This window comes from Microcebus murinus, chromosome 13 (genome assembly GCF_040939455.1).
Source record: "Microcebus murinus isolate Inina chromosome 13, M.murinus_Inina_mat1.0, whole genome shotgun sequence".
Lineage (NCBI taxonomy): Eukaryota > Metazoa > Chordata > Mammalia > Primates > Cheirogaleidae > Microcebus > Microcebus murinus.
The window spans coordinates 16593615-16614293 of record NC_134116.1 but is presented as its reverse complement, the minus strand read 5'-3'; the positions used below and the strand labels follow the sequence as shown (position 1 = coordinate 16614293).

Genomic DNA, 20679 nt, shown 5'->3' with positions numbered 1-20679 from the left:
ATGAGGACAAGCAAACGGTTTGAGGGAAAAAAAAGTTTATTAATTTGCCGGCAAACATGGAAAATGGCAGACTCCTGTCTTAAAGAACCATCGTACTGCTTGTAGGCAGAAATACAGAGTTTTTGAAGGGGGTTTTCAGCTTCGGGCTATTACTGTTTATGGTTGGTAGTCATGGCAGGCCTTATCTCCAGTGAAGATGACCTCATGCCCTTTGCCCAGACAATTCTGTTGAGCCGACTCCTATGGTTTAGAACAAAGAACACTCCTCTGCCCCTCTGGTTACTGGTCCCAGTCTTGTAACATACCGGAGCTTTCTTTCCTGTTTGGTAGGGAAGATGATCAGATTTCCACCTGATTTGGGGGCCCATCCCATTCTTTCTTCTCAAGAACCTTCTTTCTCCAGTTTAAGGCCAGCTTCTCCCTTCCAATGGCTTCTATCTGTGCTGAACTGCACGGGGTACTCAGCAGCTCTCATTCCCTCACCACCCACCTCCTGCCCATCACCAGCTGACTCCTAAACATTTCGCCAACTCCACTGCCACTTGCCTACACTGAGCAACTTTTACCTGAATGCTGGACACCTGGAATGGTCTCTCTGCAATTCCTTCCCCACCAGCGGCCAAAGTGATCTTGTCAAAACATGAATCTGATCATGTCACTCCCCTGCTTTGAATCCTCCCACCGTTTAAGATAAACACCATTGAGTCTTTGAACGTTGGCATACGTGGGCTCTAGTCACCTTTGTCAGCCCTGTCAAGTGCCCCTCCCCTGCTCTTTGGACTTCAGCTTTCTCACCACAGGGCCTTTGCATATGCTATTTCTTCTGCATGGCCCAGGTTTTTTCAACTTTGATACTGCTGATGTTTTAAGATAGATAATTCTTTTTTGTGGGGGGTTGTCTTTTGCATTATAGGATGTATGGCAGCATCCCCCTCACCTCTCCTCCCTCCAATCAGTTGTAACAACCAAAAATATCTCCAGGCCTTGCCAAATGCCCCCTGGAGAGCAAGATCTCCCCTGATTGAGAATTGGCTGTGAATAACCTTTTCTTCTCTATCGAATCTCAGTCTACAGTCCACCTTTTCAAGAGAGATCTTTCCTGATTCTTCAGGTTAGATCAGGCCTACCTTGTCACAGGTATTCATCGTATCACTACTTAAGAACTATTGTCTTTCACTGGACTGTCCACGTCCACTCACCTTTGTATTCCCAGTGCCTTAGATAGTATCTGGCACTTAATATTTGTTGAGAGAATAGGGGAATAAATGTATTTAAGGCCAGATCTGTCTGTTCCAAATGCAGACCGTCTTTCAAAAACCCAACCTATCATTTATCGAGGGTCAACTGGGCCGAGAGCTTTCCACCTTATCAGTGGGAGGGAGGTCTTACTGTACCCATTTTACAGATGGGAACTGGGCGTAAGCGATGCCAAATGACTTGCCTGTGATGCCACGGTGGGAGAGCCAAGGCCCAAATCTCAGTTTTTTCACCCCAAAGTCCAAGCTGGTTGGGTGTAAATATGCACACAGGTGTCCAGTGCGTTGGTGTGGGACTCCGTCTTCCTATGATATGTTAAGTCAGTCATTTGAAATAAAATATAAAAAACCTGCTTTAGAAATGTGGTAGAATCTGAACCCCAAGGGGCCCTGTCCAGGCCTGGCAGGCTTTCTCTGACAGAATGAAAACTTGAAAGAAACAAATGGAAGCCTCCATCTAAATTGAAAAGCCTGAGCAAGGAGAGATCAGGGAAGAAATGTGGCAGTAACACATGTGACACCAACAAACCAAAGCCCCAGCCCCAGCGCTCTGTCCAGAGTGGATGCTGCTGCCCATCGGGGAGCTGAAAGATGACGATGGTTTCCCAACCTTGTGACTTCCCCAGGTTTGTTTTGACACTGGCCTCCCAACTGTCCTTAGTAATGAAAACATTAAAAAAAAAAACAAAAAAAAAACAACACCAAATAAGAGAGGAACTGGGAGAGACAGCCTTCCACTGCAGCCTTGTTCAGAAGGGAACCCAAGAAACAAAGACGGTGGCTGCTTTAAGACAGATGAAGAAGAAAAGGGAGCCGGCATGGGGCATTTCCAAAATCTGCAGAGATAAAAGACTTCCTGAAATATCCATCAAATTAATGACTGTTTTCTCTGGAAAGAAAACAGCTGCAATGGAAATCCCAAGAGCCAAGCAGTGAAAGCTAAGGGAATTCGTTCTGTAGACGCGGGGGTCCAGATTTGCATGTCTTGATTTGCAGTATGGATAGGAAAAAAAAAAAAAGGATCCTGAAGGGGCTTTTACAAGAAACATCATTTTTTTCTTCATTCTCAAAAGACAAGGACTGGTTCAAAAGAAGAAATTTGCTTTAAAACAATCAACTAAGCATATAGTGCATCTATTATACACCAAGCTAAGCAATATAGGACCATAAATAATAAGACAGCCTTTGCCCCTAAGAGAGCTATAAATTATTACTGTTGTTTTGGGACCATTTAAGAAATGTTGGAAACATGACACTTCCTTTTCTGATGTATCTCACCCATCATTAGTTACAATTACTGATTTACAACTCTATACAGATCTATCCCCAAAAAATAAGTATGGAGAATCAAATTCATCTGAATATGGGTCTATTTACCCTGTTCTCTGAACTTGGGTAACTCTACTGCAATTCTATGAAATGCTCCCCTAAAACAAACAGAAGCCACATGCTAAAAAAGAAAATCTGGTCAGTTGTGATTTCATTATAAGGGAAAGGAGGAAACAAAATTCACTAACTTGAAAATCATCTATTAAGAAGGCAATACGACATTTTCACACTAGTTTGTGTAATAATTTTACTGCATAAGAAATTACAGAGATTGCATAAATCATTAAGCCAATAGCATATAGAGAAGAACAAAGCAAAACAAATTAGCATGACAATCAGACCAAACAACACAGGAAAATAATTCTTAAAATAGTTAAGAAATATAATTCTTAAAAATGCCACCAACACCCCAAATGTGGCTCCTTTTGAGAGAAAATTTTGCATTTTTCTGGATAATGTCTGTAGTTTCATTAAGCAAACTGGAAGGTTGCTGTACAATTAAAAATCATAAAAAAGCAACTTACATAGATGTGTTGCCTCTGAACCCTAAATATAACAAAAATAAAGATGTCAGGCTGCCTGCTCTTGCCAAAACATGGCTTGAATTTTCTACTGATAGTGGCAGTTTATGTAGATTATTACATAATCTATGTACGGAAACTGCATAAGTTGGAGAATCCAAAAAAATATTGCAGGAGTCGGTTTCTTCCCAAGGAAGAAAAGCATATACATATACTAGATGCTAACATTTCCAGTCCTCATTCAATTATTTGCACTCTTCAAAACATAAAAATACAAATAAATATTTCCTTACAAATAAAGTTCACAGTATATTGTTTTAAAAAACAGATTAAAAAACAAGAATCTTAATTTGCTTTCTAGTCATTAAATAAAAATGCTAATATACAGACACATTTGATATTTATATAAATTGTAGGAGTCAGTCTGTCTTTTCTTGGCCACAATTGAAGTTTAATAGTGCTAGTCCATACACAATGAGGCTCATATCCCAAATGCAGGTTTAACTCTACCAAAAGTTGTTTAAGATAATTTTTTCTCTTTTTCTGTTTAATTAAAAAAGATTATTTTTGGAATTTTAGAATTACATTTGAGTTGTCTGAAAAAATACAATTTCAATGCAAAAATCATATCAAGCATTCAAGAGTATATTGCTGGTGCTGTAATCTTTTTGCATGTCTTTGTTTTCATAGAAAAAAACAATAAAAATAAACAACATGTTTAAGACTTAAGTGGTTAAACTTAACCGAATAGTATATCAACGATATGCCTCATGCACACACACTCAAACTCAACAAATGAAGGAAAAAGGATCAAACATCTTTCTTTTGCATTTGTTCTAACTTTCTTCTTAGAAGACCATAATTCTCCTTCGTTCCTGATGCTGCGGGGTCAAGCTGCAAGGAGATTTCATAGTGTTTCTTGGCCAAGTCTAGATGTCCCCAGCGATGATAGAGCACAGCTGAAATAGCAAGAGGTGAATTTCATTGGAAATGTTTCTGAATAACTTGCAGTATTCCTCACCACGTGTGCAAAGAAATATTACAGAACCTTTGCAAATAGTTCTCAAAATCATTGTGTTGAAAAAATATTGTTTGTACTGAAAACTGTTTATTGTGATCACACTCCCTGGTGATTGTCAATTTAACCACTGCCAGCTATGTCTAGGGCTCTTCATAGCACTAGATGGGATATATCTGCCTATTGCAACATTATTACATAAAGAAGTTAAAAAAAAAGTACACTAAATGTCATTGAGACTGCCACGAAATTTCCAGGAAGCCAGTCTGCGTAGGGTGTGGCCAGGGACTGCTTAGAGCCAGGATGGTGCAGAAATCCAGCTACTCATTTTAAATAAAGATTTCCCTTTCTTTTCTGCTAAAGAAGCAGGTTATTTGTTGCCATTTGAAAATAAGTCCTTTGCTGTCAAGATCTGACCCTTAAACAACAGTTCCAATAAGCCTAATTATTACAATGATATGCCTCTGATTGTTATAGTGCTTTTGTTAATAAAACCAACTTTCTACATGGGCACCTGTAGATACTTTGTGACTTCTGTGACAAGAGGCACAAAGCAAATCTAGTGGAGAACAGAGTTGGTGAAAAAACATTCTCATGACCAAGCATTCAAAACACCAACATGCTGTGCTCTAAAAATCTTAACTATGGAGATGTAAAAATGGAAGGAATGAATTCTAGGGAATAAATGATTATAAATGCATTTTTAACCACAGCATAAGGGGATGTGGGAAAGCAGAGAAGACCAGGCTGGAAGGAAAAGGTCTACTACGGAGGAAGGAAAGAAAGGAGGTAAATTATAGGCAAACTTCCAAAGTATTTCTCAGCTTAATGTTCCATGATCCTTCACACAAAGAAGGAACATCTGAGTCTTATCCATTAGAAGATGATAAACTGGGCAATTTTGGGGACTGTTCTGGTCATGCAATAAGATTTGTAAATGTGACTGTCACTTTGCTACCCTTTTAATGTAATAATAAAACCACATTGTGAAGGATAACACTGCCTTAGCTTTGGGAAAAAAAAACCTCTCCCAACATTGATTTTATAAAAATGCACCCATTTCATTAAAATTACATAGACTTTCAATATAATTTAAGTTGAAAATTTTTCTTACCCAAATTACCATGGTAACTTGCAGCATTTGGATTTGCTTTAATTGCCTTGAGGAATAAAGCTTCAGATTCCTAAAAATGAAAGATATAACAGAGAAAAGAAGGTATTTTACTGTACATGAAGCAAAAGCAATTCTATCTTCTATGGTTTTCAAAATTTTAACATCCTCCTTGTGTACCAATGCATTCTTTCAGAAATGGTCTCGAGACCGAGCGGGGCCACACTCTGCTGAAGGCAGCTCCCAGGAGCTAGAAGGGAGCAAAGCGACTGGGGCATCAGGAGGCCGTGCCAACCGCAGAGAGGGGATGGATGTGCTCCTGGGTTTGGCCACCCGCCTCCCTGCAGCGGCTGGGATTCTGCAACTTGAAGGAGGTCACTGGGGTCAGGGTGCTGCAGAGGATGAGAAAAAGTAGAGAGAACAGGAGAGACCAGGCTGCTGAACGTACCCCTGCCAGTGCCATTTTTAGCTAGCACCAAGGAATGCATTTCCAGGGCTCTCAAGGCAGGAGTTGGGACCTAGCTCATCTCCCTCAACAACCAGCAACACCCAGAAGCTGCCCATTCAGCTGGAAAGAATGAGCAGAGAGAATGAGGAAGGAACAGCCACCTGTCACCTAAGCTGTCACAGTATTGGACATGACCATGACCAAACGCCCCTGATGGGCGTGAACTGATTCTTGCACAAACTTGCTTTTCTTCCAAATAGTGCTCCCTTCCAATCCAGTCCCTAAGAAGCAGGGCGAAGTGTCTTCCTCCCTGATCATTGCTGCACCACTGCAGGGGGACAGTCTCCTTCTACCCTCCTGCTGAGACACAAAGACGCCTCATCTGTCCTCACTGACGTGTGCCTGGGGGCGCTGTTCACCCTACTCTACATTCTTATTCCTGTAGGGCCATGTACACTTTAAACAGTATCAAATGCTGAGCTTAATCAAAGCTGTTAGTTTGGGGATAGTTTTTGCACCTTCTACCTGTGCCATATGTGAGTTTTTCTAGGTGGGCTTCCCACATGTAAGATTATGCACTTTATAATGTCCAAGATAACCCGCTCCTTTGCCCCGTTAGGGTCTGTGGAACTCCTGAGAACTCGTCTGGGCTTGTGAGCTAACATCTCCCAAACCACTACCTTTTAGACAGAGCTAGAAGAGGAAAAAATTTATGTTTCAGAACTGTCGTCCAAGAGGGACTGAATAAAGACATCAGGATAAAATACAGGATATGTCAGTTCAAAGTCGGTGTCTACATTCCAAGTTTCAGTAGCTAAAACTCCTTCAAAGAGATTTAAGATTTTCCTACCACATCAGGTAGGCTGCAAAATAAACAAAAAAAATCAAATAATCAAGTGAATTGTGTAGTTTTGCAGTGGTTTCCAAGTAGCTGTGCTGTTTCTGATGATTTTCAAAACATTTCCATTTAAAATCTAAAACTTGAGAAATAGGAATGAACTAAATCTACTTAACAATGTTCCCCTAATGGTAATGTTAACTAGAGAACTGGTTTAGAGATAGTACTTGGGAGGCTGAGGCAGGAAGATCCCTTGAGCCTAGGAGTTTGACTCCAGCCTGGGCAACACAGTGAGACCCCATGTCTTTAAAATAAAAAAAAAAATAAAAAAAAAGGAAGTTAGGAGTGATATGCTAGACTCATTTCTTTAGTTATTCGCCTAACTTCTCAAACGTCCATGAGGATCACTCAGGATGGTAAGGAGTGGGCAGGTTTGGGGGACACAGTGGTGTTGAAGACAGGGAGGGCTTGGGTTGACACCTTGCCAGGGGCCACCTGTCTATGCAGGGTGGGGCCCGGACTCTGCAGGGTGCTGAGAACAGCTGTGAGGAGGAACAGGCAGAAAGAACCGGCCTGGGGAGACAACAGGGGAGGAAAAATAGAAACACAGTGGTACATGCACAAAAAAGGTGGGCATCAGGAGGAAGAATTGGGCTGGGGGGAGGTGAGTGTGGGTCAGACGCACTCCATCTCAGGTAACTGGGGCAGCCCTTGGGCCTGTACCTGGGTGTCAGGTGTGGAGGCCACTTTATGACACAAACGTCTGTGGGTATTCAAAGCCCATGAAATGCTCATCTATTAAGTCGGGCTTTTTTATGGCCCTGTTCAGAAAAGCGGTGAACTGTTTATAAACTGATCTTCCATGGAGGTGTCTGGATGCTTAAAGAACCAGGCAATGAGCCAATTTATGCCAATGAACCAATAAACTCACATTTAAACGGGAATTTTTTATGAACCCAAAGAAAAAAAATAACGCAATATTTTATGAAGCATATTAGACAAAACATATTCAACAGAGGTTTAGCACTGAGAAAGGCCTGGCAGACTGTGTCTCCAAGTAGGAACAATCTTTGAGTCTGAGTGAGCGTAGGGTAGCAGCACCTGCAGCGGCAGCAGGTCCTTATACCTGTGTTTCCGGGCAGCGTTTTACAGGGGCCACCCTGCAGGCCACTGGAATTAGGAAAGGTCACGGAGGTGGTCTGAAGTGAGGTTGGAACCATGAAACGCATAGAAGAGTTATTCCCTCTTGCAATACTCCTTCCTTCCTTCTGATTGAGTCAGGGCAGACGGCTACACCCAATGGCCGCCTGTGGGCCACACCCTCTAACACCCTGGAAGCTAACAGAGGTGACCCACAGGCTCAGAGCCTTGGCCAGCAAGAGTAGCTAGCTGGGGTTGCATAAAACTATTTCATTTTCAGTTACCTTATATGTATGGTAACGATATGATGTTACTATTTTAAATATATTTACGTTAAAAATCTATTTAAAGAAAAATATCAAGAAAATAAGTCAGGTAATATCTAGATTTGGCCAAAACAAACAAACAAAAAAAAATCGTAAACGTGTGATATAAATGTCTGTAGTTTGGGAAACTGCTCTATCACCATAATCGGCTCTTAAACTACAGGGCCAGTGGAATTAGCAATACAGAAAGAGAAATCAGCACAGGAAAAAATGCTTTAAGCACTGAAAAACAGTACTTTTATACTTCTGTTTTATCACATTAGCCCCCAATTGGGAATTAAATGGCAAGAAGTAATATAAATTCTAACATATTTTATCCTTAGAGATTTATTTAATGATCATTAAAATTATTATTATATATTTACCATTTACTAGTTACAAATTATATTCTTGTACACTTTTTCATATTGCCCTGTCAGTACGCTGGGCAGATCACTGTCTCCATTTTACAGATGAACAAACTGAGGCCAGGAATGATTAGGTGACTGCTGTTAAGTTTTAAAAAGGGCTGCCTGTATAGGATGAAAATGTGCCCTAGAACCACATGGATATCATGAGAATATGCTCACTCTGCACATCAAAGTTTCAAAACAGGTTCCTAAAGCTTGAATATTTCAGGGCCAAATGAGAGATGCATTCGGTCATTTCACAACTACTAGCTGGGTGCTTACTAACTGCCCATCAGCAGGCTGGACAGGAACAGAGACATAAAAATAGGATTGAAGATTTGACCCCAACCTCAAGAAGCCTCCAGGTGCTCTACGGAAATTTACCAAGTGATTGACAACATAGAACAGCAAGGACCTAGGTGCACACTGAGTTGTCCTGACAGCAGGGGCCTGTCCTGCCAGGATGATGGCTGAGCTGGAGGGTCTGTGGGCACAGACCCCTGTTCCCCAGAGCATCCTGCCCGGTGCTCTGCAAGGAACAGGCCCTTTGCGCCAAATCCTGAAACGAACGGTATGGGACGCAGCCAACCAAGAGAAACAGGTATCATATTTGCATTACAAGAGAAAACCTGAACAGTTGTTTAAAATTCCAAATCCTTAATTTACAAAACACATTAAATGCTCGCTTGGCGGCTGACACCATTGCTTGGGGAGCCCCATCATGTTCCCCCACTTGGTAGCTCCTGGAGAGCTCTTGGTGAGCTCCTGATTTCAGATTCCATCTTCTGTTTCCTTATCTTGGGATCAGTGCCTGAACCTCCACAATTAGGATGCAAAATGTGTAGAGAAATGGGAAACTCTAGCACTCTGGGAGGCCGAGGTGGGAGGATGGCTCAAGGTCAGGAGTTCAAAATCAGCCTGAGTAAGAGCAAGACCCCGTCTCTACTAAAAAAAATAGAAAGAAATTAATTGCCCAACTAAAACTATATATAAAAAATTAGCCGGGCATGGTGGCGCATGCCTGTAGTCCCAGCTACTCGGGAGGCTGAGGCAGCAGGATTGCTTGAGCCCAGGAGTTTGAGGTTGCTGTGAGCGATGGCTGATGCCATGGCACTCTAGCTTGGGCAACAGAGTGAGACTCTGACTCAAACAACAAAAAAAAAGTAATGGGAAACTGATTTTTCCATTCTGCTTTATTGAGTATTTTCTACGTTAGCTGGGGGGCCAGAAGGGGAGGGGGAAGAACATGAATTGGAAGCTAAATCAATCCTGGGTTCTGTCCCCTTAATAGAAATTCCAGTTTATAAACTGTGGGCAGATAGGAAAATCAATACAATGATTATATAAGCCGCATCTTGAAGATGACTCACTGTATGTAGCTGGGTCACTGGAGGAGAACTGAGATTCCGGACCCACCCCAGGCTGACAGATGGCTGGAAAGGTCACTTAGAAGGGAAATCTGCAAACCTCACCTCCTTCCCCTGATATTCAAGTAAATCCATCAAAGATAGAACTAAACTCCTCTAAAAGCTATCTCTGGAGCACAGTCTAGAAATGCTAACCATGTATAGTAAACCTATTAAATTCCTTGACTTTCAAAACATAAGCGAAATATCTTATTATTTTATAGAAAACTATACTGATAATGACATCTAATGAACAGGAAAGGAGAAGTGAATAACACAGGACAAGTATTAATTAGTCACTACCTTCAGGCCTATTGTCTTATAATCCACTGCCTCAGTCAGAGTGATCGAAAGAAGATACAGCCCCTGATTCTGAAGTGAAATATTTCTCTCACGAAAGTGTGTAAGGCACTGCTCCTGTCACATCTGTATCAGACACCCAGGATGCCAGTTAAACATGTTTTCCTGACCTGCCCCAGCCCCTAGAGACGATCTCTCGTGGGGAGGAATGTGGGCATCTATGTTGCCACGAGCTCCCTGGTGATTCTGTCTGACACACAGAATTAAAGTTTGAGATCCCTGCTATCGGGAGCATCAAGTCCCCTTCAGCACACAGGGACTTAGGCAGAGCCTACTCTTGGCCACGCCTGGGAGCCCAGCCAGAGCACAGATTTAGTATCTTGTGGCTTTTGTTGGTCAGAACCCTCTGGGCCCTGCTGATGGCCTGTATCTTAGATGAAGAAAAACTTGGAAGCGCAAGAACCAGCCGTGCATCCTTCACGGACCAGTTATCCTTGTGCGAGGAAGATGGCGCCCGCAAATAAAGCCCAGAGCTCCAGCCAAGGATGGAGCCAAACGCCCTCGAGCCAGGGTGGGGCTGGGGCGTCTCCTGGGATGCCCCATCGCTATCCTGAGTCCTTCTCCTCCACCAGCCGCACAGCGAGCGAGGCCAACTGTGCGGCAGGTCCCCGCCTGTTCCCGCCCCTCCCCACATGGAACCGTGGCGGTTAATTCTGATGACAAAGGCCACGGAGTTTTGTCCTACACATTCCTGTTCTTTTTGGGCAACTTCTCCAGGAAACAAACTGACCAAGCCACACAGCGTACCGCTGCCGCTGTTCTGGCTTGATTCCGAATCTAACTGGGCAGAAGTAACACTTATGGCTTCTGTCAGGTGCTGGCATTAACCGCAAGAAATCATGGCCCGCAGTTTACACACCTTGTATTTCTGGGATTTCCCCAGCACATTTGCCAAGGAGAACATAAGAGAGTGATCATTAGGTATTAATTCCAGTGCCTCTCTTCCAACTGCTTCCGCTTGGGCTAAATTACCTGGGAGTAAAGCACGGAAAAATAAAAAACATGTTAATGTTGTCTTGGGTTTTATTCTCTATAATTAACAGGGCTTACGCACACAGTACACAGCGAGTATGAATAAACGACTTAAGAAAATCCGTGTAGAATGCGTAACTCACACACCTACACACAACCCCATCAGTGGCATAGCCACTACAATTCAGCACAATCCTGACATGGTACATAAACAGCTTTTGATTAAAGTCTGTAGAAGCATATAAAATCTGCTTTTATTTTTTCCCCAGACACCAGTTATACCCAAACCAGAGAAAACAAGTCTGTAAAATAAGAGTATCATAGTAACACTTTCATATTTATCATATTGAAGTACATGTTTTGTATTTTTCTTAGAAACAAGCATATATGAAAACAACTTTTTTATTGATACATAGTAGTTGCATATATTTATGGGATACGTGTGATATTTTGATACAGGCATATAACATGTAATGATCAAATCAAGGTATTTAGGATATTCGTCTCAAACATTTATAATGTCTTTGTGTTGGGAATATATCAAATTTCTTCTAGCTACTTTGCAATATACAATACATTCTCAACCATAGTCACTCTACCGTGCTATATTGAGCACTAGATGTTATCTGTGTTTGTACCCATAAACCAGACTTTTTTCATCTCCCTCTACCCTACCCAGCCTCTGGTAACTATCATTCCTTTCTACTCTGTACCTCCATGAGATCCACTTTTTTAGCTCTCCATATATTAGTGAGAACAAGTGATATTTGTCTTTCTGTGCCTAACACCATTATCTCTTAAAGAATGTTTGTATTTTTAAAGTGAACTGGGCAGCATAACTTCTAATTGACTGAATCTGGTCTGCTATAGGCTAAGACACCAGATCTTGAGTCTACTATCATTAAATCAAAAGTAAGAATCCATGGCTGGGAGTGTTGACTGAGGGCATCTCCTCTGAGTAAAGTCCATGAACTTGGAGCACAGACCTAGCACCATGCATTTCTTGAGCCCATCTTCTTCAGAAGAAAAGAGATATGATCACATCTCTTCCCCCAGTACTCAGCACCAGTTCTAAGTGAAGTGGGAAAATGATAAGTCAAACATTCCAATATGTCACAGGAAACTCTATTTTTCTAAAGAATAGATATTTTTATCATATAAAATATTTAACCCCATGTTAATTTTTAAATTAGGGGGGAAAAGCACAATAATCTCTATCTCCTAATTATTCAATGGTCGTGCACTACAGAGCAATGTGTTTAATTCACCTTTCTGTACCTGTGTTATCAAGGAGTATAATCATGTTGTTCCAAGCCAAGCTGTGTTCTGGTTTCAGCACAGTAGCATTTCTCCAGGCATTCAACGCATCCACATGACGATTTAGATCTGCATACTGAAAACAAAGCACAAGCCAAAAAAGTCAACATCACAAGTTTTCTGCTTTTGCTCTTCATTATAAAAAAAAAAAAAAGCCAAAAAACAAAAACAAAAAAAGAAAGAAAATCCCCAAACAAACAAAACAAACATTTATTTATGGAGCTTCTAATTTTTTCAATCAACTCATTTAGTCCTCAAAACAATCTCAGTGAAATAGATATTATTATCCCCATTTTACAGGTGAAGCAACTAAGGCACAGGGAAATTAAGTAACTTTCCCAAAGTTACCCGAATCTCCATTAGTCTTTTTCCAGAAAGACTTTATAAGTCCATCTTCAATAAAGTATTATTTAGAATACTAAACAAAATATTTCAAATATTTCACAGGACCAAAAGCTGTATGTGTCCAATTCACCTTATGAAGTATGGGCCTAGAAGTCTTTTCCTGCCTACACCTAAACTTAATATGAAAATATGAGGACATCTTTGTAAACTAATACTTTGAGTTTGTAAAGTATGTCTTTGTAAAGACATACTTTGTAAACTCCTTGGAAAAGTCACCTATAGTAATATCAAACCCCTTGGCAATTTGGAGCCTATTTGGCTCATTTAGGAAAAAGAGAATTATCTATAGCTTTCTTTTGAGAGGATTTTGTTTAACATTGATAACAGACTACAAAATGGCTAGCTCTCAATTTGCATTGTTAATAAAAGCCCACAGGGAGAAAGTGAGGGATATTTTAGCAACTGACCCTCTTTCACTAAGCCGAAATACATATTTCATCTGAATGTCATTGATCCCTTTAACTGTGCAAAAAGTACAAATTTCCCCACCAGACTTGGAAACTCAAGTTACAATATTTTATCCCTTAAATGAGGAAATGATATGAAAGTATAAAAATTAAAATAATGGGGAGGCTTAATTATATTAACATTTAATTGTCTCTGTTTTATGTCCCAGTGATTTCTCAAGTCAATTTTCTCTAGCAAGTGATAAACATTCGAGTCACTTGGACAAAATCCATGGAGGCATTTGAGCACACCCAGGACAACCAACATAACTTCATTTATACTATAAAACAAAATTCTTCACATATTTTACTATTACTAGTAGTATTTTTTGAAGAATAACAACAGACTGAGTCAGGTAAAATTTGCTTTCATTTTGTCTCTACCTCTATTCTTCTTACAGCATCTTTACAAAGGGAACAAACACTTTAATTGAGGGAAGCAGAGAAAAAGGATGATTTAGCAGGAACCACCTGTCCAGAAAGCAGATGAGTAACGTGCACATCATTCACGGATCAGCCCTGTGCCTGGCTGTACTCTCCTCTGGGAGGTTGGGGCTGGGAGTCTGCAAACCACATTTCCCAAGCTCCTTTGCATTTGGCTGCTTGATAAGTTTCTCCCAACAGGCGTCAGATGGTGGGGAGAGGGCAGTGGTCCTCCCCTCACTCTCAGCCTCTCCTTCCTTCCACGGCAGTGTCTCTGAAGTGGCTGTTTCCCTTCCTCTAGAGTCCCAGAGCTGGAAGCAGTGGTTTTTCTTCGACAACCTCAGCTCATTGTGGTTACTCCACACATGGAAGCTCCTTCTGAGTTCTTAAATTCTGGTAGCACCACTTCCTCCTGTCTGTTCTCCTAAACCTATGGCATTTCCTTTATTCACTAATCTCTGAGTTAATATTACCTTTCTATTTTTTGCTCTTCCAGCCTCCCAATGACTGTCTAACCAATTCCCTGTATGAAATTTTCTCCACTTAAAGTACCTGGCACGGTTTATGTTCTCCTGAACGCATCCTAACTGATAACAGCCAGTTCTTGCATTGTGAATTGTCTCCGGCAGTAGCTCCAGCGACCAAAATTCTAACTCTCCGAGATCAGTAATATGTCCCAAGTAACCCAGCTCTTCCTAAGTCCCTGTTCCACAAGAGAACTGCATTCTATTCCCTTCTTATCAGGTCTAGAAATCAAAACAAATTTCTGTCTTCCATTACTAAAGGAGTGATTTCTAAAAAAGAAACTTTTAAGTTATTAAGTTCCTCTTATTCGTCAACATATAAATGGGTTAGTTGAGTTGTTAAAAGATTAAGCTCTTAATGCTTTTAAGCTGTCAAGCAGGCAAAAGCTGGATAATTAAACCACAATGGAGAGCAAAAGCCTTAAATAAGCAGGAACAGTTGGCAGAAGGGAACATGGGAAGACCATTTCACGGTGGCGTAATTAGTAAACAATATAAACAAAGAGCAGTACAGGTCTGTTCAGTGCTACAGATGATCTCCTAAGTGAAAGTGTAATGAATCCCAAGGACTAGAGTACATGATAAAGCTGGTATTTTACATTTTACATTCCTTTCTTTGGATGTAACTCTTACAGAAGGTGCATTTAGCATAAATTCTCTATTTTCCAAGTCCTAAGGAATTGCAATGACTGGCAGCTGCTAGAGGAGGGAGAAAGACTGAAGAGTAGAGCGTTAAAGGATAACCCAGGAGGCTGTAGGCAGACTCACTCACTTTGCAAGCAATAACCCAAAGAGTGACCTCCAGAAAAGAAAAAAAAAAAGAATGAAAGAAGAATTCACAAATGGATATCAAGTCTAATATGTCACTCAGTACTAGTTTAATAGACACAGTAAATAGAAACAGTGGCCCCTGCTTGATATATTCATAACCACCCCCTGAATGTATTCAGATAACACCCCCTGTGCTCCCACCCCTGCTTAGCCCCCTTCTCACTTCATTAACGTTGTGAGGACCAACCCTGCCTTGCATGTGATTGAATTCTGGGGTCGCTCCTTGTACCCTTACGGTGAGGTTTTACTGGCCTCCCCTAACAGCTTATCACTATAATAGCTTTAGTTCTCTCCAAATCTCCAGGCTTCACAGAGAAAGCTGTTTCAGCATCAAAGCATGCAAACAGATCATAAAGCACAGAATTTTAATGTGTAAAAGAAATCAGAAATGCACGCAAGGTCCAGTGGTACTAGATAAAGTTAATGTGGGACAACAGGAGTGTCTTGCTAACAACATTCCTCATCCAAACATCATCTTGCTGTTCCATGGATTCAGCACATTCCTGCCCCCCCTCCTCTCTGTGCCCAGGAAGAAATAATTCCTCTTTTCCACACTGGAGGAAGTACAAAGAGATGGCATCTTCCTCTGGCATGTCATAACTAAAAAACGTTCACTTTAAAATGCATAACGTGAGCATTACTCGCCCATTTAAAGTGACTTCTGCAGAGTGGGAAAGGTCAGATTGTTACCATTAGTCGGCCATAGGTTCCTGATGTCACGTTTCCTCCATTCAGAAAACCCTATCTCCACAGCTCACAAAGTCATGGCTACCCAGTCCAGAAACAAAGACATTAAGATCAAAGACATTCATATCATGGTAAAAACTGATGCCCGGTTTCCAATCAATTTAAAGCAATTAATGTTTTCTAGGTTGCTCTCCCCAAAAGGTCCCTTCTGCTCATGCTCAGTCTGTCGGGTCAAAGTTCAGACAGAGCTGCTTCCCAGACGCAGGACCAAGGGCAGAATATTGAGTCTCCTGCAGGGTTTATCACTGTTGTTTTTGAGTACAGATTCCCTATGGGGCTTGTGATTCCCTAACTCTGAGATGGGGTGGGGTGATTTGGATGTACAAACCAGTTTTGGGAACTACTGGTTTTGATAACACAAGGACTCCTTAAAACAAAGATGCTTCAGGCCTCTCTTTAGAACACTAAGACATTTTCCCACTTGTAAGGCTAAGCAGGATAAAGTCTGGAAATCTACACATAAAGGTCTTTTAAAAGTCACATCACTATACATGAATTCCAGGTTGGCTAAAATGAACAAATAGTTTTTCCTTAAAATTTTAGCTATTAGGCCAGGTGCGGTGGCTCACACCTATAATCCTAGCACTCTGGAAGGCTGATTTGGGAAGATCCATTGAGCTCAGGTGTTCAAGACCAGCCTGAGCAAGAGTGAGACCCCGTCTCTACAAAATGAAAGAAAGAAAAAAACCCAGTTGGGGTTTTGCCAGTACACGGCTGTAGTCCCAGCTACCTGGGAGGCTGAGGCAGAAGGATCACCTAGAGCCCAGGAGCTGGAGGTTGCAGTAAACTACAATGATGCCACTGCACTCTGCCCAGGGCGACAGAGTGAGACTCTTTCTCAACAAAAATAAACAAGACAACTGGACACCTGTCCTCACAGCCTCCCACTCAAAAAAAATGTTTAAAAAAACCTTTTATCTATTATATAATAATAAATCCAAATATATTAGGAATATGTATACTTGGTTTCTTAAAACCAAATTAAATGGTCGATTGTGGGTAGAATATAACCATTCTTGTTTAAATAATTTTGTCATTTCTGTGTGTCTCGTTTTTGTTTTTTATCAAAAAAATCAAAAGCAATCAGATCTTCATAAACATTCTGTCAATAACCAAACATATAAAGCTAGTATGGAATACACTATTTTCAATTTCTATAACGCAAAAGCCCTTTCAAATAAATCGCATTTGGGGAAAATGCCTCCTGCAGATGAAGAGATCTGTTCCCTTGAGGAAGCAGAACAAGGGAGCTCAGAAATCACACTACCAGTGTTTTTTTTTTTATCTTAATGTTTATTCAATTCTTGTTTTAAAAACAGAGAAACTGATATTTATCAGGAAGTTGCCTCTTGGAGCATTGTTTTACAGGACAGGAGGGATTTAAAAAATTTAATGTATTCCTTAGTTTAACCTTTTGCTTTGGTGACCTCTTAAACTTGACTAACTCAACTCGAATTGCTCTCTAATGGGAGCTTTAAAAAATTACACATAAGGAAATCAAATAGCTGCTCTCAATAAGATAAACATATGTAAAAGAACTTTATAAAATGTAGGCCAAGAGCAGTGGCTCATGTCTGTAATCCCAGCCACTCTGGAAGCTGAGGCAGGGGCATGATTTGAGGCCAGGAGTTTAATACCAGCCTGGGCAACATAGTGAGACCCTATCTCTACAAAAATAAGAAAAAATTAGCCAAGTGTGGTGGTATGTGCTTGTAGTCTCAGCTTGGGAGGCAGAGGCAAAAGGATTACTTGAGCCCGGGAGTTTGAGACTGCAGTGAGTTATGATCACACCACTGCACTCTAGCCTGTGTGACAGAGTGAGACCCTGTCAGTAACGAACAAAAAATCTTAAAAGATTGTAGAGTGCCAGGTGGGCATCACTGCTATCATTTTACTATAAATAAGAAAAAGAACCAATCTCTCCTTCTGCAGGCACAGGGCATGCTGAGCTTACCAGACGCCCGAGGTTGTAGTAACAATCTGGGTATTTCCTTCTGTGTTTAATTGCTGTCCGGTAACTTTGCTCTGCTGCTTCGAACCGTTTCAGGCTGTTCTGCACGATGCCTAAATTCATCCACGCAGCAGCGAAGTCTGGCCTAGAAGTGCATTTTTTAAAAAGATAAACAAGAAAAAGAGAGGCTTAGATGCCAGAATGCAGGAGCTTGCTCCTCCGTCCCAGCATAATTATGAAAACAATGCTTACTGTATTTGTACGGCCAAAGACAGCAGCTCCTCAGCTTCCTGTAACTCATTCCTTTCTTTTAAGATATTTCCAAGATTATTCATGGCATGAACATACTTGGGATTTAATCTGGAAGTTGAGAGGGAAACCAGGCTGCCCGTTAATGCACAGGAGTTTTCACCAAACTCTCAGGAATTGGCAACAACATCTTAAATTTGGGTCTTTAAGGGGACAGGTTTTTAATCGCAGAAAGTAAGAACAATGTGTGTACGTAAATGTTATTTCTTCCACGAGACGTGCTTGCCGTACCTTACGGCTTCCCGGTAATATCTGATGGCTGCTGTTTGGTTGCCTTTGTCAGCCAGGTTTTTGCCAATGTTGTAGTGAACCTGAAAACACAGATAATAATTTGGCCATCAGCAGACAGACCTCTTTGTTCAGAGCCTGGAACCCCTATCTTATCTTCTAACTGAAAACAAAGGTAAAGGGATTGAAAACAATCATCCACCACAACTTTAGCTAAAACCCTGCAGCGGGCGGGGCTGTTTGAACTTCAACCCCCAACCCTGTAAGAAAAGATGAGAAGAAAGGAGGGTACGAGCAAATGCCATCGCTAAAGCAGGATGGACGGGAAATAACTAAAGAACTCACCAGGGAAAACTGGAAAACTATGATGCTGAGCTGTTTTTTATTTATTTTTTTGTGACAAGGTCTTGTTATATCGTTTAGGCTGGCCTCAAACTCCTGGGCTCAGCCGAGCGTGGTAGCTCACACCTATAATCCTAGCACTCTGGGAGGCCGAGGCGGGTGGATTGCTCGAGGTCAGGAGTTCGAAACCAGCCTGAGCAAGAGTGAGACCCCCGTCTCTACTATAAATACAAAGAAATTAATTGGCCAACTAATATATATAGAAAAAATTAGCTGGGCATGGTGGTGCATGCCTGTAGTCCCAGCTACTCGGGAGGCTGAGGCAGGAGGATCGCTTGAGCCCAGGAGTTTGAGGTTGCTGATACCACGGCACTCACTCTAGCTTGGTCAACAAAGTGAGACTCTGTCTCAAAACAAAACAAAACAAAACAAAACAAAAAAAACCTCCTGGGCTCAAGCGATCCTCCTGCCTCAGCCTCCCGAGTAGCTGGGACTACAGGAGTGTGCCATCACTCCCAGCTTGTTTTTATTACCAAATCCTCAAATCCCTCTCGTCTCACACCCCATTAGAGTTGAGATAACAAAGTCCAATCCCACGTGGAGATGGGAGGAAGAAACTGTGATTCTGTGCACCCATTCTAACAAACACAGCCCCTTCTTGCATGACATCTTCTCCTGTAGCAGCACAAGCATTTTACTTTATGCCTGTTCTGGGCAGAATGACTTCCCCAAACTCACAGGTTGAAATGCTAATCCCCATGTGATGGCGTGAGGAGGGGAGCCCTCAGGGATAGATCAGTGCCCTTATAAAAGAGACCACCGACAGCAACCAACCCCTCTTTCCCCCATGTGAGGACGCAGGGAGGAGGCGGCCATCTGCGAACCAGGAAGCCAAGCCCTCACCAGACACCCAATCTGCTGGCAACCTGACCTTGGACTTTTCAGCCTCCAGAACCGTGAGAAATCAATGTTCGTTGTTTAAGCCACCCAGTCTGTGGGATTGTTATGGTAGCCTGGACTAAGAAAACAACTACAATCCCCTTTCCCTCTTTCCTTCAGGTAATGATGTGGAACGTGCCGGCACTGGGAGATACCAGAGCGAGCAAACCCATCGGATCTCTGCCTCACGGGGCCCCTAGCTAAGGAGTCACACAACCACGTGAGCACACCTGTCACTGCAAAGGGCTCGGGAGGACAGCTGAGTCGCAGGAAAGGCTGTCCCGTGGCAGGCCTACTGGCTGAAATCTGAGGGCACCACGGGGCAGGGGGGTTTTGGTGGAGCAAGGGTGCCCAGGCGGAGGGGGCGATTCAGGTAGGGGCTCCAGGCTGGGAGAAAGCCTGGTCTGAGAAACAGGCCCAGTGTCGCTGGAGCTCAGAGGGCAAGGGGCACAGGCCGGAGGCCTGCAGGTGCAGCGTGCACGCAGGGAACCCCGAGCAAGGCCAGGTTTGGTTTAGTCGTTGTCCTCAGAGCGAGGAAAGAAGGCCGCGTAGCGTCTGCACGGGTTTGAGAGCCCTGGGGCTGCTGCCGCAAAGCACCACAAACTGGGGGCTTAACACAACACAGTTCTTCTTGCATAGTCATGGAGGCCAAGATCAAGGAACCAGGCTGGGCTGGTTCCTACCAGAGGCTCTGAGGGAGGGAGAGACTGTCCATGCCTCTCTCCAGGATTCTGGTGCTGCTGGTGATCCCTGGCTTGCAGCTGACCGCTGCCTCTGTCCACACAGGGCCTTCTCCCTCTTTGTCTCTGTGTCCCTCTTCCTTTCTTACGTGGGCACTAGTCACACTGGATTAAGGGCCCCCTCCTCCCGTATGACCTCCGTGCAACTTACGTTTTAAGTACACCTGCAACAGCCCCGTTCCCAAATAAGGTTGTATACACAGTCCCAGGGTTAGGAATTGAGCACATCTTTTGGGAAGCACAATTCAACTCACAACCAGAAAGCCAGGGGTGGGAGGGTGGCAGGGTGACCTACTCAGATTCGTGTTCCTGTGGAACAAATCAGAGATACGAGTGCAGAGAAGCAGACGTTGGGGTCCAGGG

The 20679-nt window shown here is 42.3% G+C and overlaps 1 protein-coding gene across 3 annotated transcripts in view; it reads right to left on the bottom strand.

Annotated features, from left to right (window-relative positions):
* Nucleotides 1-2815: 2815 nt before the first annotated feature.
* Nucleotides 2816-20679, bottom strand: part of TMTC4 (transmembrane O-mannosyltransferase targeting cadherins 4) — a 61940-nt gene continuing 44076 nt past the window's right edge. For 2 of the 3 annotated variants that reach the window (XM_076009298.1, XM_076009297.1), the window contains 7 exons: nucleotides 18299-18378; nucleotides 18011-18118; nucleotides 17762-17903; nucleotides 12393-12507; nucleotides 11002-11114; nucleotides 5239-5308; nucleotides 2816-4065 (listed from right to left, as the gene is read on the bottom strand). In XM_076009298.1, the coding sequence (XP_075865413.1) occupies nucleotides 3917-4065; nucleotides 5239-5308; nucleotides 11002-11114; nucleotides 12393-12507; nucleotides 17762-17903; nucleotides 18011-18118; nucleotides 18299-18378 (777 nt within the window). In that variant the 3' untranslated portion in view covers nucleotides 2816-3916. Of the gene's footprint in view, nucleotides 4066-5238; nucleotides 5309-11001; nucleotides 11115-12382; nucleotides 12508-17761; nucleotides 17904-18010; nucleotides 18119-18298; nucleotides 18379-20679 lie in introns of those variants that run through there. The other variant, XM_076009296.1, reaches the window with a different exon arrangement.